Raw genomic sequence first — 13,193 nt, 5'->3', positions numbered from 1 at the left:
CTGTGACACATAAACAAATGATCAGTAGAACTTTTCTATTAGATCAAAAGAAAATGCTTCAGTTTGAAGTGATCTTAATCGAGTTTAACCAGCGGTGGAAAGGCGTTTTTAATGCAAGCCAAGTGTGAAATGAAACCCACGTGTTAAAAACAACAGCAAAACAGACAAACAAACAAACAAACAAACAAACAAACAAACAAACAAACAAACAAACAAACAAACAAACAAACAAACAACAAACAAACAACAAACAAACAAGTAAGCCGCTATTAGTGTTATTTGGGTGTAAGATGACATCTAAACTCTTCTTAGGCGTATGGGAGGGTTTTAGAGCTACAGCAGGCGCTCATGTTCCCCTCGGTATTTATAACTCGGTCAGCTGACCTTGCACTTGGACCGATCCACTTCGCGGGGGATGCGAAGTCAGACGGGAAATAAAAAACACATTAAAATTGCGATTTTTGACACGGGCTTTAATAACCCCACAGCTGTGTTTTAATCCCGGCGTTTATTGATCAAATGTCGGTTACTCCCCGCAGCGCTGCCGGCACACGGCTGAAAGGCCGCCGGCGGCGGAGAGCAGCTCCTCCGCTGCTCGCAGGATGGTACGGCCCTCTGTTGAAATTCCGAGAATTGAGCAGCTCTGTTTCTTAGAACTGGATTCTCAGAACTGGATTCTCAGAACTGGTGATGCACAGAGTTTCGAGGAAACTTTTACAAGGTGACTTTTTTTCCCTTCCTATTTTCTCAGCATTACCCTCAGAAGTGTAGAGAAGTAGCAGATGCTCGTGTGGCTTCCTCGCCTCTCTGTCTTTCTTTCTCCTTTTCTTTCTGGGCCACTTATTTTCATTATTGCGAAGGTTTTATGGTTCCTTTAGCCAGGAGTGAAGTAAAAGATTTGAGCCGTGGTAGCTGTTCAGATGGGATAGATAGTACTTTTATGTGTTTATTCTCGCTCAGGAGGCCTGTTTGTCTTATTGTATTATTATTTTTTATTATTTTTAAAAAGCTGTTCAGTTGATACCACCCTTTGACATGATCGAGGTTACATATCAACCGGGAAACAGTGGCGCAACAGGACCGGTCGGACTGGTTCTGTCAACAACTAAATTTCCTCTGCGTATTTCTTTTGTCGACACTATTTTCACTTGTTTAATTGTGCCCTTCAAACTGAGCCGACTACTTTTTTGATCTTTGATTCGTAAACCATCACTTCTAACTCCGCAATCGGTGTTTAAAGACTATGAAAACATATTACGAAACTTCGCGACAGCCCTTCGGACATGACAGCTGAGTAGTATTTCCATACTTGACAGGGCTTGTGCCGACCTGCTCGGCTTTAACGCACAGCAGCGAGATTACTCAGCCGCCACTCCTTGAAATCACATCCTACGAAATCTTGCCGCCTCGGTTTAGTCTAAAACTGCGAAGGTTTAGAAACAACTCTTTGGGTGGGGTGAGGGGGAGTGAATGTTAATGGGTTAAAGGAGATGAGTTGCAGTTAAATCGGGGAACAGGAAACCTCTCTGTGCGCGCTGGCAACCTAATCTGAGCAGCCGGGACGGAATGTGCTCAACGTCAAACGCGCTCACAAACTGTGGGCTGCCAGCAGATAGTTTGCTGTGTTTGTCCACACGCTGTGCCGCTGCAGCGGAAAGACGAGACATTTCGAGTTAAACACTTGTGACACGGACACACTAAGTCACCGGTTTTAAGGTTTTATGTTTGCGCTTTATTGCCCGCGGTCAAGATTTGTTGCCACTTGGCAGAGGCTTGTGTAGACATTGACCCAGTGAAGCAGTGCAGCTGTTTTCCATAATATGTTGAAATGCTGATTAGAGGTTGTACTCTGTAATATCACCGTCATATAGGCTCAATTATTGTCAGAGCAGGGCTGTAAAGGTTTAGTGAGCCTCCCTTGTTTGCGTTTCTCTCTGCAATGGCGCCCCCTTTTGTCTTAACGTTGTCACTTGTTTTGGTTTGAAGTTTGTTTTGACGCTACGTGGCTCATACTGAACAGCAGCAGCAGCATGTTTTGAATCAGTTAAAATTTTCTGTCACTCCAGGTTTTTATTCGTGCAATAATTAAAATGTTCACACAAATAAAATCGTGTAACCTTATTTTCACCTTGTTTGTTTGTTTTTTCTTCCTACATTCAGCCCACTGTGGGTCAGTTGTAGAGTTTTCCATATTGATCAAACTGTTTATAACTTTTGCACAGGTTATGACAGCATGGCCACGACTGCAGACGACTGCATTCAGTTCACACGCCATGCAGGCGACGTCCTGCTCAACTTCAACCGCCTGCGCAGCAGGAACATCCTCACCGATGTGTCCATACAGGTGGACGGACAGCTTTTCCGAGCTCACAAGGCCATCCTGGTGGCTTGCAGGTATACACTGTCAATAGATCTGACTCAAGTTCACCAACACGAGACTATATATGTAACTACTATGCAATTATTTATAGTGAATAAATCAGGATTGGGATATTTAGTTTCATACCTCATACCAAACGGTTTGTGTAAACGCTAATCTTCATGATAACCATCTCTCTTTCTGTTTTACAGCGGCTTCTTTTATTCCGTGTTCATGGATCCTGAGAATGCGAGCCTCAGTGCCATCAGCTTAGACCCCAAAGTAGACCCCAAGGCTTTCTCCATCCTTCTTGATTTCATGTACACATCCTGTCTGAACCTTAACGACACTGTGGTCGTGACCACCCTGAATACAGCCATCTACCTCCAGATGGAACATGTGGCCAACACTTGCCACAGATTCATTAAGTCCAGGTAAAAACTAAAAAAAATTAAAGAAAAGAAAATGTATTGTCTTGGGAAAAAAACTGAAGGGATCTGATTTGGAGATGAATGTGTTTTTACAGGAGCGTGCAGAGTGAAGAGGTACAGAGGAACTCATTACATCTGGCTGAAGAAATCTCTGCTTTAAGGCCAGAGTATATAAACAACTGTACACCAAACATGCCCCCTCCTCAGGAGTCCAGAGGCTACATCCCCAGTGTTTTCAGGGGGATCAACACCTCTGGCTCCTATCACGTCTATGGTGACGTCTGTATCGCTGCTGAGAAATTAGAAGGTTCTCCGAACATTAGATGCTCACTGGTACCCACCACCAACATGGCTCACAATGAGTCCAGTGCCATTATCTCCCACTCACTACCATCCCATGTCGGTTACCTCCCCAGTATCATCCGCCCGGCAGTAGCTCACAGTAGCTTTCAAGGACCTGTTCCTCCAATGGAGGAAGACAGCATTCAGCACCCACAAACCAGCTGTGTAAGAACGTCCCCAGGCTTCAGCAAAGGGGTCATTTGCAGCCCCCAAAGCCCCCTTAGATCTGACTGCCAGCCAAACTCACCCACTGAGTCGAGCAGCAGCAGAAATGCAAGCATGAGCCTCAAGCGGCCATCAGACTGCCCCAAAGATATGAAGGCCCGCAACTGGAAGAAGTACAAGTTCATCGTTATGAACCAGACTTCTGATGAGATTGAAAAGGAGGCTCAAGGAAACAACGCTAATGCTACCGGCGCTGTGTCCCCTACACCAAGCCCCGGCAAGAGCAGTGAGGCAGGAGGACACAGCGATGCCCAGGCAGAAGAAGGAGCCGGTGACCATCAAGAAGAAAGTCCCAGATCTCAGAGTGTGGACAGCACAAGCTGCAGCAGTGTCAGGTAAAAGTGCAACTCACAGACAGATCTAATATGAAACCAGCGCTTTAAGACGTTAAGGAGGTTAAAGTAACTTCATACTAACGGTGCTCGTCTTCCTCGTTGCAGCAACAACAGATGCTCCACATGTGGCTGCGACAGCCCTCAGTGTATGGAAGCAGGCCACCTGTCTCCTGACTCATACAGCAAAGATGACTCCACCAAGCTACACTCGGATTATTCCACCTCCAGCTGTGGTAAGAGGAATGCACAAATATTACACTGTTAGCTTATCTTTAAGCTCTAAGAAGCCATTTGATCTGATTTTGTGTCATTGTTAGTCAAATTTTCATTTATTTCTACTTCTTTTTGCAGAAAACAACACTTACATCTGCAACGGGTGCGACTCAAAGTTCTCAGACGAAGATTCTCTCAAAGAGCACATGGCCCAGGTCCACAGCGACAAGCCATACAAGTGTGACTGCTGCCAGGCTGCCTTCCGCTACAAGGGCAACCTGGCCAGCCATAAGACTGTTCACACAGGTAAGAGTCACTGGAGGCTCTGCCTCATTTTCAGAAGTCTCTAAAGTTAATCCAAGGAATGGAGTTGTTGTATTCACCTGCTTTTCTTAACCTCCAGGTGCAAAGCCGTACCACTGCAACATCTGTGGAGCTCAGTTTAACCGGCCAGCCAATCTCAAGACTCATACTCGTATCCACTCTGGAGAAAAGCCATACAAGTGCGAAACGTGTGGGTCCCGATTCGTCCAGGTGAGGAGAAGACCCCCCCCCTAAAAAACCTTCTCATCTTTAGGAAAAATTTCAAGTGTAGCCTCATTATTAACATTAGTCATTTTCTCCCGCAGGTGGCCCACCTTCGTGCACATGTGTTAATTCACACGGGGGAGAAACCGTACCCTTGTGAGATCTGTGGAACGCACTTCCGTCACCTTCAGACGCTCAAGAGCCACATGCGCATTCATACCGGAGAGAAGCCTTATCATGTAAGCTTCCTAGTCACCCTCCCCTCTTTATCCACCGTGTCTGCTGGCTAAAAAGAGAGTAATCCCATCATGCTGGTGATCCATATGCCTGTCAGTAGTTATAATTCCTGACTGGTAATCCTGGAAATACCTAACTGATCTGAGCTGTCCATTTATAAACAGGGATTCTAAATAATGCTTTTATTTCTCCTTCACTTTAGTGTGAAAAATGTGACCTCCACTTCAGACACAAGAGTCAGCTGAGGCTTCACCTGCGACAGAAGCACGGGGCCGTCACTAACACCAAGGCTCAGTATCGCAGGTCTCCCGGCAACATCATTACAGGCCTGGCGAACGCCTGCTGAGCGTGCTGCAGACATTCATTTTTTTTCCCCCTCCCAACTTTTTTTGTTTTCACCAGCCAGCATGCTGTCAAAAGATTCTATTTTTTTCTAAACACAACCAGAAATTTGTGTTGCCCTTTACGTATTTGTACGTGATGCACATACTTTATGTAAGTTCTTTGTGAATGTTTAACGACAGAATGTACTTTTTTTTTTTTTTTTGTAATGTGAGTTTGAAATTTCTTCTTTGGCAAATCACTCAACACAATGTCTGAATTGAAGGACAGCCCTCCTTTTCGTACGCATTGAGAATCACTGTTACACTTGTGCTTCAGCTGTAGATATGACTTCGCCCATTAATGTGGTCTTTTGCAGTCTTACGCCGTTTCCCAAGGCTTGCCTGTAAATAAGATAATATATATATTTTAAGATTGCCATCTGCTGGCAGAGTACGAATATATTTACATTTTTCTTCATGCAGTAAGCTTTACTGACTGTCAGTAACACCAGGAATTGTTGTTTTGTTGTGTCATAGGTTGTGGTACTTATTGCAATAAGCATAGATTGTCAGTCATTTAAGCAAATGTTTTTATTGTATTGTACAGTTTTCCCTTCTTCAGTCATTTCTGGGTTAATGTTGTTGTTTTGCACATGCACATGATGCTGTAATTCATATATTTTCTTACTTTTATTCACGTATTTCTACTTAAAATGTTGAAAAAGCTTGTTAAAATCAGTTCTCAGCACTTGTATTCTTATTTATATATATTTTTTTATTTTTCTTGGCTGAATTCTTTTACATTTGGTGCTGCATTGATCCGTTTTTCTCAGCAGGATCATTAAACTTTGATAATCTTTTTACCTTGTGTGTCATAGTTCAATCGGACTAACCAGTTGAATCATTAGTGCCTTACAGTCACACGTTTCTGCTAGCTGCTTTCTCTGACTGCCCATTAAGGCATTTTACTGTCAACAATACGACTGCTGCAGTGAACTGCTTCTGTGATGCATTTCCCGTTTCGCATTTGGTACTTTGCCCTGTTATTATGTGAAAGCATGTCAAGGTACTGTTTTTTTGAAAGCTTCTGTTCTGTAATGTGTAGCTCTTTAAATGCAGACACCAGGCCTCAAGCTAAAACACTCAGGAATATTAGTAATATGTAAGCAAATGTCTGTAACTACAGATTTTGTGTATATATATATATATCTATATATATATATTACAAATACAAAAATAAAATGTTTATTATATAGCACACAACGCAGCACTTGTTTTCATTATTTTTAAGAAACATGATTCGAGCAATGAGTCATCCCAGCATTTAAAATTCATAACTGAATATTGTAGACATATGGGAAATGTAGAGTATATATCAAACCTCATCTCTGGCTCTCACTTAGTCTTTGTTTTCAGTTTATATTTGTTTTAAAAAAAAATTAGTGATAGAGGGAATCAGTTCCTATGAAGACCAACAAAGCTACGGCTAAATGAAATGCTGAAATATGTATGTACATTTGAAGGTACATATTCTTCTTACTGACAGAGACGCACACACTTTGATTACTACATCAGTTCAGTAAAAGGTAAACAATTAAAAAACAAAGTTGCAGAAATATCACAGAACAAACGCTGCCAGCACCCTTTTCTATATTTTTACCCAATTAGTGAAATTCCAAACAATCACACAAACTAGTTTCTTTTTTATTTTATTTTATTTATTTATTTTTATTTACTACATCAGCTTTTCTTTATAACATATTAAAACAGACATATTATGGAAACTGCATTTTACTTTCTTGAGGGATCTGAGGAATTAGATACGTAGTTAAACTTCCTCACACTGAATGAAAGGGGAACAATTTAGATATAGTCTTTTTATATATAGGTTGTTAGATGATAGTCTTACTGGTCAAGCCTGGCCTCAAACTGAGCTGTATGCTGCTCATGTAAAATGACTTTAACGGAGTTCAACCGAGCATATATTGTGGTGTTTGGCGCCACCTGCTGGTTTATTAGGATGGAAACGAGGAGCTGTGGCTTGTCTAGAAACTACATCCAGTCAGATACATACACTGTTGGACAATGACACAATTTTTTTTTTTTTTTTTAAGTTTTGCATCTGTTCACCGTCACAAAGGTGGCATATAATTTTAAATAAAAGTGTAGACTTTCATCTTTAATTCAAGGGGTCTAATACAATTGCATTAACAGGAATTACAGCCACATTCAAAGGCTTAAAAATAACTGGAGGTGCAGTTTCCTGGCCTGGTGAGGCCAATTCCATGCATTTGGTATCTTTTCAGTGAAACTCACAATATGATGAATGTCGAAAAGAAATGTTGATTAAAGTGAAGGACGCTGTAATTGGGCGTATTTAACCAAGTCAAGAACACTCTTCAGGAGATGAGTGTATCATTGTTGAGGTCTACAATCACGAGGAACCTTCACGGATGTAAATACAGAGGGTTTACAGCAAGGCGGAAACTACTGGTTACACTCAAGAACAAGAAAGCCAGATTAGAGTTTTCCAGAAAACATCCGAGAATCTTTGGACAGATGAAACCAAGATGAACGTACCAGAATGATGGAAAGAGAGAAGTATGGAGAAGGGGACAAACGGCTCATCTGATCTGAAGCTCACCTCATTATATGTGGAGGCAGTATTATGACATGCGCATGAATGGGTGCCAGTGGAACCGGCTCACTAGTGTTTATGACGATGTGACTGCTGATAGAAGCAGCAGGATGAAGTACGCAGTGTTCAGGGCTATACTCTCTGCACAGATTCAGACACATATTGTATAGACAACACTACTGTATGAGCTGCCAGGGACCGTTTTGGTTAATTCTTTCAAACTCACCAGGTAGCGTTTGAAATGGATGATGACTCAAAAGCATTCTGCCAAAGTAACTCAAAGAGTTTCTCAAGGTAAAGAAATTAGATATTCTTCAATGGTCAAGTCAGTCACCTGATTTTTAACCCAGCAGAGGATGTTTTTCACTTATTAAGGACAAACTCGCAATCAAGCAGTAACTGAAGGTGGCTGCAGTAAAGGCCTTAGAGAGTGTCTCAAGGGAAAAACATATTTATCTATTTGTTCTACATTATTTTCATCCAAGTACTAAAAACAATTCTTGTATTTAAAACTATGTGCATTACTTTTAACCCTCTGAAAATACAAGACTGTATAAAATGGTTGCAATTCCTAAACAATTAAAAAAAAAAAAAAACATCTGAAAAGCTGAAACACGGCGTTTCAGTCACATATTGATTGGTTTTAAAATCCACTGCAGTGTCGACAGAGGTAACACAAAAGAGACTGCACTTTAAAAAAAAACTTAAAAGCGGACACAGCGCATATTTAACTTCACCTAATCTTCATTTTCACTATCACTAATCCCAGCTCGCATAGGCGAGATGACGTGCGTTCTGAAATAATAATGTGGGCATTCATCGTCAAATTGAAGCTTATCGCAGGAACATGTAGCAGATACTGACACGCTGCACAAAAGCAAGTGTTCATGCTGTAGTGCTGTCCAGTAAACATGAGATGGATGGTGTATTCATTTTATTTGGATGGCAGAGAGGCTATATGCGGTTCAGTACAGACTTAACTCCTTCCTTGTCATCAGATCAAACATTTTTATCAAAAGCGAGATGGCTTCTACCAATGACCCTGAAAACATTGGTAATACGTACAGTTTTTCTTAGACTTTCAGTGCTGCGAGTGCCTTTGACAAAAGAAGTGGGTCTCCAAGCTGAGGCCTCAGACAATGAGGAAAGACTAAACCGTGAGCTCTTCTGAATAATAACTAGTTCATCACAAGTAGCCGCTTGGCATTGCTACCTCCACATTCATACACATTTGACATACTCACAAATAAACAGTACAGCGTTTACAAAAGACACGAAGTCAAAATTAACCAAATGTAAAAAGTCATATGAATGAACATATAAACTTATTATAGTGTAAATGCAGTTGATAAAAAGAAAAATAAAAGATAAATGAATGTCGTTGGCAGTTGGCGAAACTCAACCCTCTTTGTCTAGGATGGCTTTCACATCAGCGAACACCTGGAAGAGACAAAAAGCAGCATGTTAGAAAGCCTGAACTACTGGAAGAGCTGCAGGTGAATCTTATCTCGCCGTCCGTGGCTATGTAGTACTGTTACTGTGACAGACATGCCAGGTAAACCCAGGACAAATTGGTAGTCTGTCAAAGGCCTAATGTATATGCAAATAATTATCAATTATCAATATCAATTTAGCTATTAAAAAAACTAAAAATAATCTCTGAAAATCTCTGATGAGTGTGACTCAGATTTGGGTTTGTAGCATGAGAAATAATAAATAACTTGCTCCAGCATTTTTTTTTTTCCTTCTTCCACTTTTAAAAGTGGAAAACGGTCATTTTGTGCACATGGACATGAATCAGTACACATGAGACTGGAAAGCCTTAAAGTCGTGTTTGGGTACACCAAAGTACTGTTTGGAAATTTGTGTGGGTGCATGAAAAAAAGTGTAAGATTTGTGTCTAGGGAAATGAATTAGCAGAGTAAAGGTCATGACTATTTCATGAACTGCTGTGAGACCGTGCTAAATGTTAACGACAGGAGAATAGAAAACGCCGGGATGAAAGATTCCTCCTCTGAAAAGTTGAGTGAGAAGTGATGAGATAAACTCTCATCACCAGCGATGATTTTCTCTGGGCAACTTTGGGCCCAATGTGAAACTGCAGAACAGGCCTTAGACTTATCTAAAAATAGGGATGCAGAGGTGCACGAGGAGACTGGTGGATTTACTGAACATCACAACCACCATATGATGTCAGCCTTGGCACGAAAACCTGTCGAAATACCTATTTGCCCAAACAACCAGTTCCCCAACAATCCAAACAGCATTCAATCTAAAATGTGAATGATGACAAATTGAAAACATCCTGGGTGCATGATGGGGGACAGAATCTATAAGTAGCATTCTTTACATAATCTCTCTCACATATTCAGGCCTTATTTGCCTTAACTGGCCTCTATGGGAGGCATTCTTGAATGTTTTCCTGCAGTCGACGCCGTTTACTCACCTCATCCACTGAACGAGAAGCGTCTATAGTGCGCACCTTGCCTTGTTTCTCATACAGCTCAATGATTGGTCGTGTAGACTGCAGGTAGGTTTGGATTCTACAACGAAGAAAAATATGGCATGTTATCGGGGTCAGATGACACAAGGGACTCCAAGGAGACATAAATTAGGTCAAAAACATTTGTGCAGGTATCCACCAGTAAGTTAAATGGGGCAGACAAATCTATAATGATCAGACATGCTTGTTTTTCCTATAGAGGGAAAAAATGAACACAGGAAATGGAGGACTCAGTGGTATATTATTGAATTAAAACACATTACAGGTCTGACTCCAGATATTATTTCCTCGTAGAGGACTGCACCTTTTCTCCAGGCTCTCCCTGTTGTCATCTGTGCGTCCACTGCTCTTTCCTCTTTCTAGACATCTGTTGATGCAAACCTGTAGACAGAAGAATTCAAATCAGTGCAAAATAACTCACAAAACATCAGCTCAGCACAGCAGAACCACATTTCCACCAAAAGTACTTTTAAGAACTTTTAAATCTAAAAGCCTAAGATGATTTGTCAGATGTATGAAAAACTTTAGTTTTGTGGGTGACTACACAACAATTTGACATCACTCTACTCCAGCAGGTGGTAGCAATACAGAAGATGAGAATGAAGCAAATAAATGTTAAATGATTTCTCTGTATCCTCATTTAAACAGCAATCCCTGCTGTGAAATGGACAATAAAAGGGGTTCCATGACTTACCTCATTGCTGCAGTCAAAGAAAAGCACAAATTTAACATCAGCTTTTCCATCCATGACACGATTCCACCCCTGAAGGTTGTCCTCGTTTCGGGGGAAACCATCGATGAGAAACCGGAACTTATTCTCATTTTCCTTCATCATCGCTTCCATGGCCTAACAAAACGGGAAGAACAAACAGGAAATATTTTGCATTTGAGATTTTTTTTTTTCAAAGTGTGCTGAGGTTTGCACCTGTAACAGTCCGTATCATGATACTGATATATTTAAGATAAAAATGACAGTCTCTCAGTGCAGCAAACAGGCCACAGTCATCAAAAAAAGTGATGCTGAAATACTCAAACTCTAGCAGAAGGAAGCCTGTGATGTATCTAATATACAACTTAAAAGATATTTTTTTTGTCTCTTTAGTTTAGAAACACAACGCATTATAACTTGACTAATAAACAGAAAGAAATCATTCACATTACATTCAAATGAATAAAATGTCAGAATCAAATTCAGGGTTTTGGAGAAAAATGTAAAGATTAAAAGTTAAAACTCAGTTTTGTAGAATTTTTTTGTTTGAAGAAATAGTGTAAAAGTGTAATTGAAAACAGGTCTGACCTGCAGCCGACACAAACACACAGGATATTCTTTCTAGGCGAACCAGATTTACAACCTGTATTCAATACGCACCTTCCTGAGTAAGTTGATGGTGATCTCCACTGGGACGATTTTGCCCTCTTTGATGTAGTTGGCAATGAGCTGTCCAAACTCTGACCCTTCTCTGGCTCGCTCTTCCCTGAGTAAATCCCCAGCTGACAAATGGGTGTAGCCATAACTCTGAGAAACACACACATTTCTAAATTGAATCAAGTAACGGTGATGAGAATGGAAAACTATTTTCCAGGTGTGTACATTTCTGTGAACACCAGGCCAGCCTTTACAGACAGGATAAATCTTTCTAACTCGCAGGCTGAGCAGAAAAAAAAAGGCAGTCCTGAATGAAAGCACTGAATGAAAGGAGCCTCTATGCCTCTAGCTGCCACACAGGCCCGATCGCTGCACTTGAAGCATGGCAGCCAACACCCAGTAACATCCGTGAACAAGGGTAGCTATAAAGTCTCTCTCTCAAAGAAGCTCTGTCTGCCAAACACACATCAAAGAATCCACGGCGGCCCCCAGTAGAGCTGCAGCTTCAGGAGCTTCAGACAAACATCAAAGCAGCAGCCTCATTATGAGTCCTGGCTTTGCTTTGCTGACTTTCAGGATGATCTGATGAAATAAATAAAATAACTTCTTTGTTCTGGCCCGACTGAGCAAATAAATTATGGGTTAAAGAAAACTTCCTGTAATATACAACAGCCTCTTTCCCCCCATACTTTGATTCTTTTAAAAAATGTTTTCTTACTACATTACTGACAACAGATATTACTGACATGCGTTGACGTATGCCTTGCCTTATCAGCAGGATGGGGTGATTAGTTCCTTGTCCAATACCTGTCTGTGTCTATGTCATTATTTGTTTCTGATCGTTCAAAGTCAAGGCTAGTGTGGCCAAGTGCACTCCAGACTCGCACTGACATTACATAACCCCATCTGCACAGATAAGTTCCCGATAAGGTGATAGCACTGAAGAAAAGTCAATACACTAGCTCCTGTTTGTTCTATGTGAACAGGTATTACTTAGCCCATTCATCCGGTCGTGGGACTCCACAAACACTTTATCTTTTGCTGCTCTCACTCATTTGTGAAGAATTATTGTCATCGAGCCTCTTTGAAGAAATAAATCCATTAAAATATAGCTCCTGCTTCTCTTTCGGCACTTATTCTGGATATCCTGTGAGGTGAACAAGCTAGCTGCCTGGCTAACGCACAGGTTCGTTTTAGAGGACAACCGGAAGTGACTGAATATTGGGATACTATCTGATAATAAAAGATGCTACTGAAGTCGCAACAATTAAAATAGAAAGACATATCCCCCTGAGCTACATTTCCACCAAGTCATTCACAACCCTGCTCGATGAAGAGGGCCCTTTTCATTGCCCTTTCTCTCATACCTCCACGATTTTGGAGCACTGGGTTCCTTTGCCGGCGCCAGGCCCGCCCAGCACGAACACAACCTGCGGCTTCATCACCAGCGACACCCGGTACAGCAAGCTCGGGACCTTCTGCGACAAGCTACCGAACAAACGGCCGATCATAAACTAGCGCCACCGGCTGCGGGTGCGACCCGGCGACGTGTGGATATATAATAATAGTATTAAAAAGCCGAGCTGGCCGGTGTATGCGTGTCAGTGCGAGTTGATGTCAAACGACACTACTTCCGCTATTGAGCAAATCCACCAATGGCGTTCCACTCTGGCGTGACGCATGCTCGTAGACA

The 13,193-nt window shown here is 41.5% G+C and overlaps 2 protein-coding genes across 2 annotated transcripts; one reads left to right on the top strand and one right to left on the bottom strand.

The window, feature by feature from the left end:
• The first annotated feature begins 601 nt into the window (after positions 1-601).
• Positions 602-6,253, top strand: bcl6ab (BCL6A transcription repressor b). Its single transcript, XM_031740015.2, has 9 exons — positions 602-721; positions 2,223-2,394; positions 2,572-2,793; positions 2,886-3,692; positions 3,798-3,925; positions 4,044-4,211; positions 4,309-4,439; positions 4,535-4,672; positions 4,873-6,253. Exons 1-9 carry the CDS (start codon positions 691-693, stop codon positions 5,014-5,016), a joined length of 1,941 nt encoding a protein of 646 aa, XP_031595875.1. The 5' UTR covers positions 602-690; the 3' UTR covers positions 5,017-6,253.
• Positions 6,254-8,550: 2,297 nt separating this feature from the next.
• Positions 8,551-13,143, bottom strand: cmpk (cytidylate kinase). Its single transcript, XM_031740035.2, has 6 exons — positions 12,868-13,143; positions 11,504-11,650; positions 10,829-10,981; positions 10,439-10,515; positions 10,078-10,174; positions 8,551-9,071 (listed from the first exon to the last, which is right to left on the bottom strand). The coding sequence occupies exons 1-6, from the start codon at positions 13,009-13,011 to the stop codon at positions 9,030-9,032; spliced, it is 660 nt and encodes a 219-aa protein (XP_031595895.1). The 5' UTR covers positions 13,012-13,143; the 3' UTR covers positions 8,551-9,029.
• Between the last annotated feature and the right edge of the window lie 50 nt (positions 13,144-13,193).

The sequence above is a fragment of the Oreochromis aureus genome, linkage group 18, assembly GCF_013358895.1.
Source record: "Oreochromis aureus strain Israel breed Guangdong linkage group 18, ZZ_aureus, whole genome shotgun sequence".
NCBI classification, from domain to species: Eukaryota; Metazoa; Chordata; class Actinopteri; order Cichliformes; family Cichlidae; genus Oreochromis; species Oreochromis aureus.
Note: the sequence above shows the minus strand (reverse complement) of the source record. Positions and strands in the feature narration are given on the sequence as shown.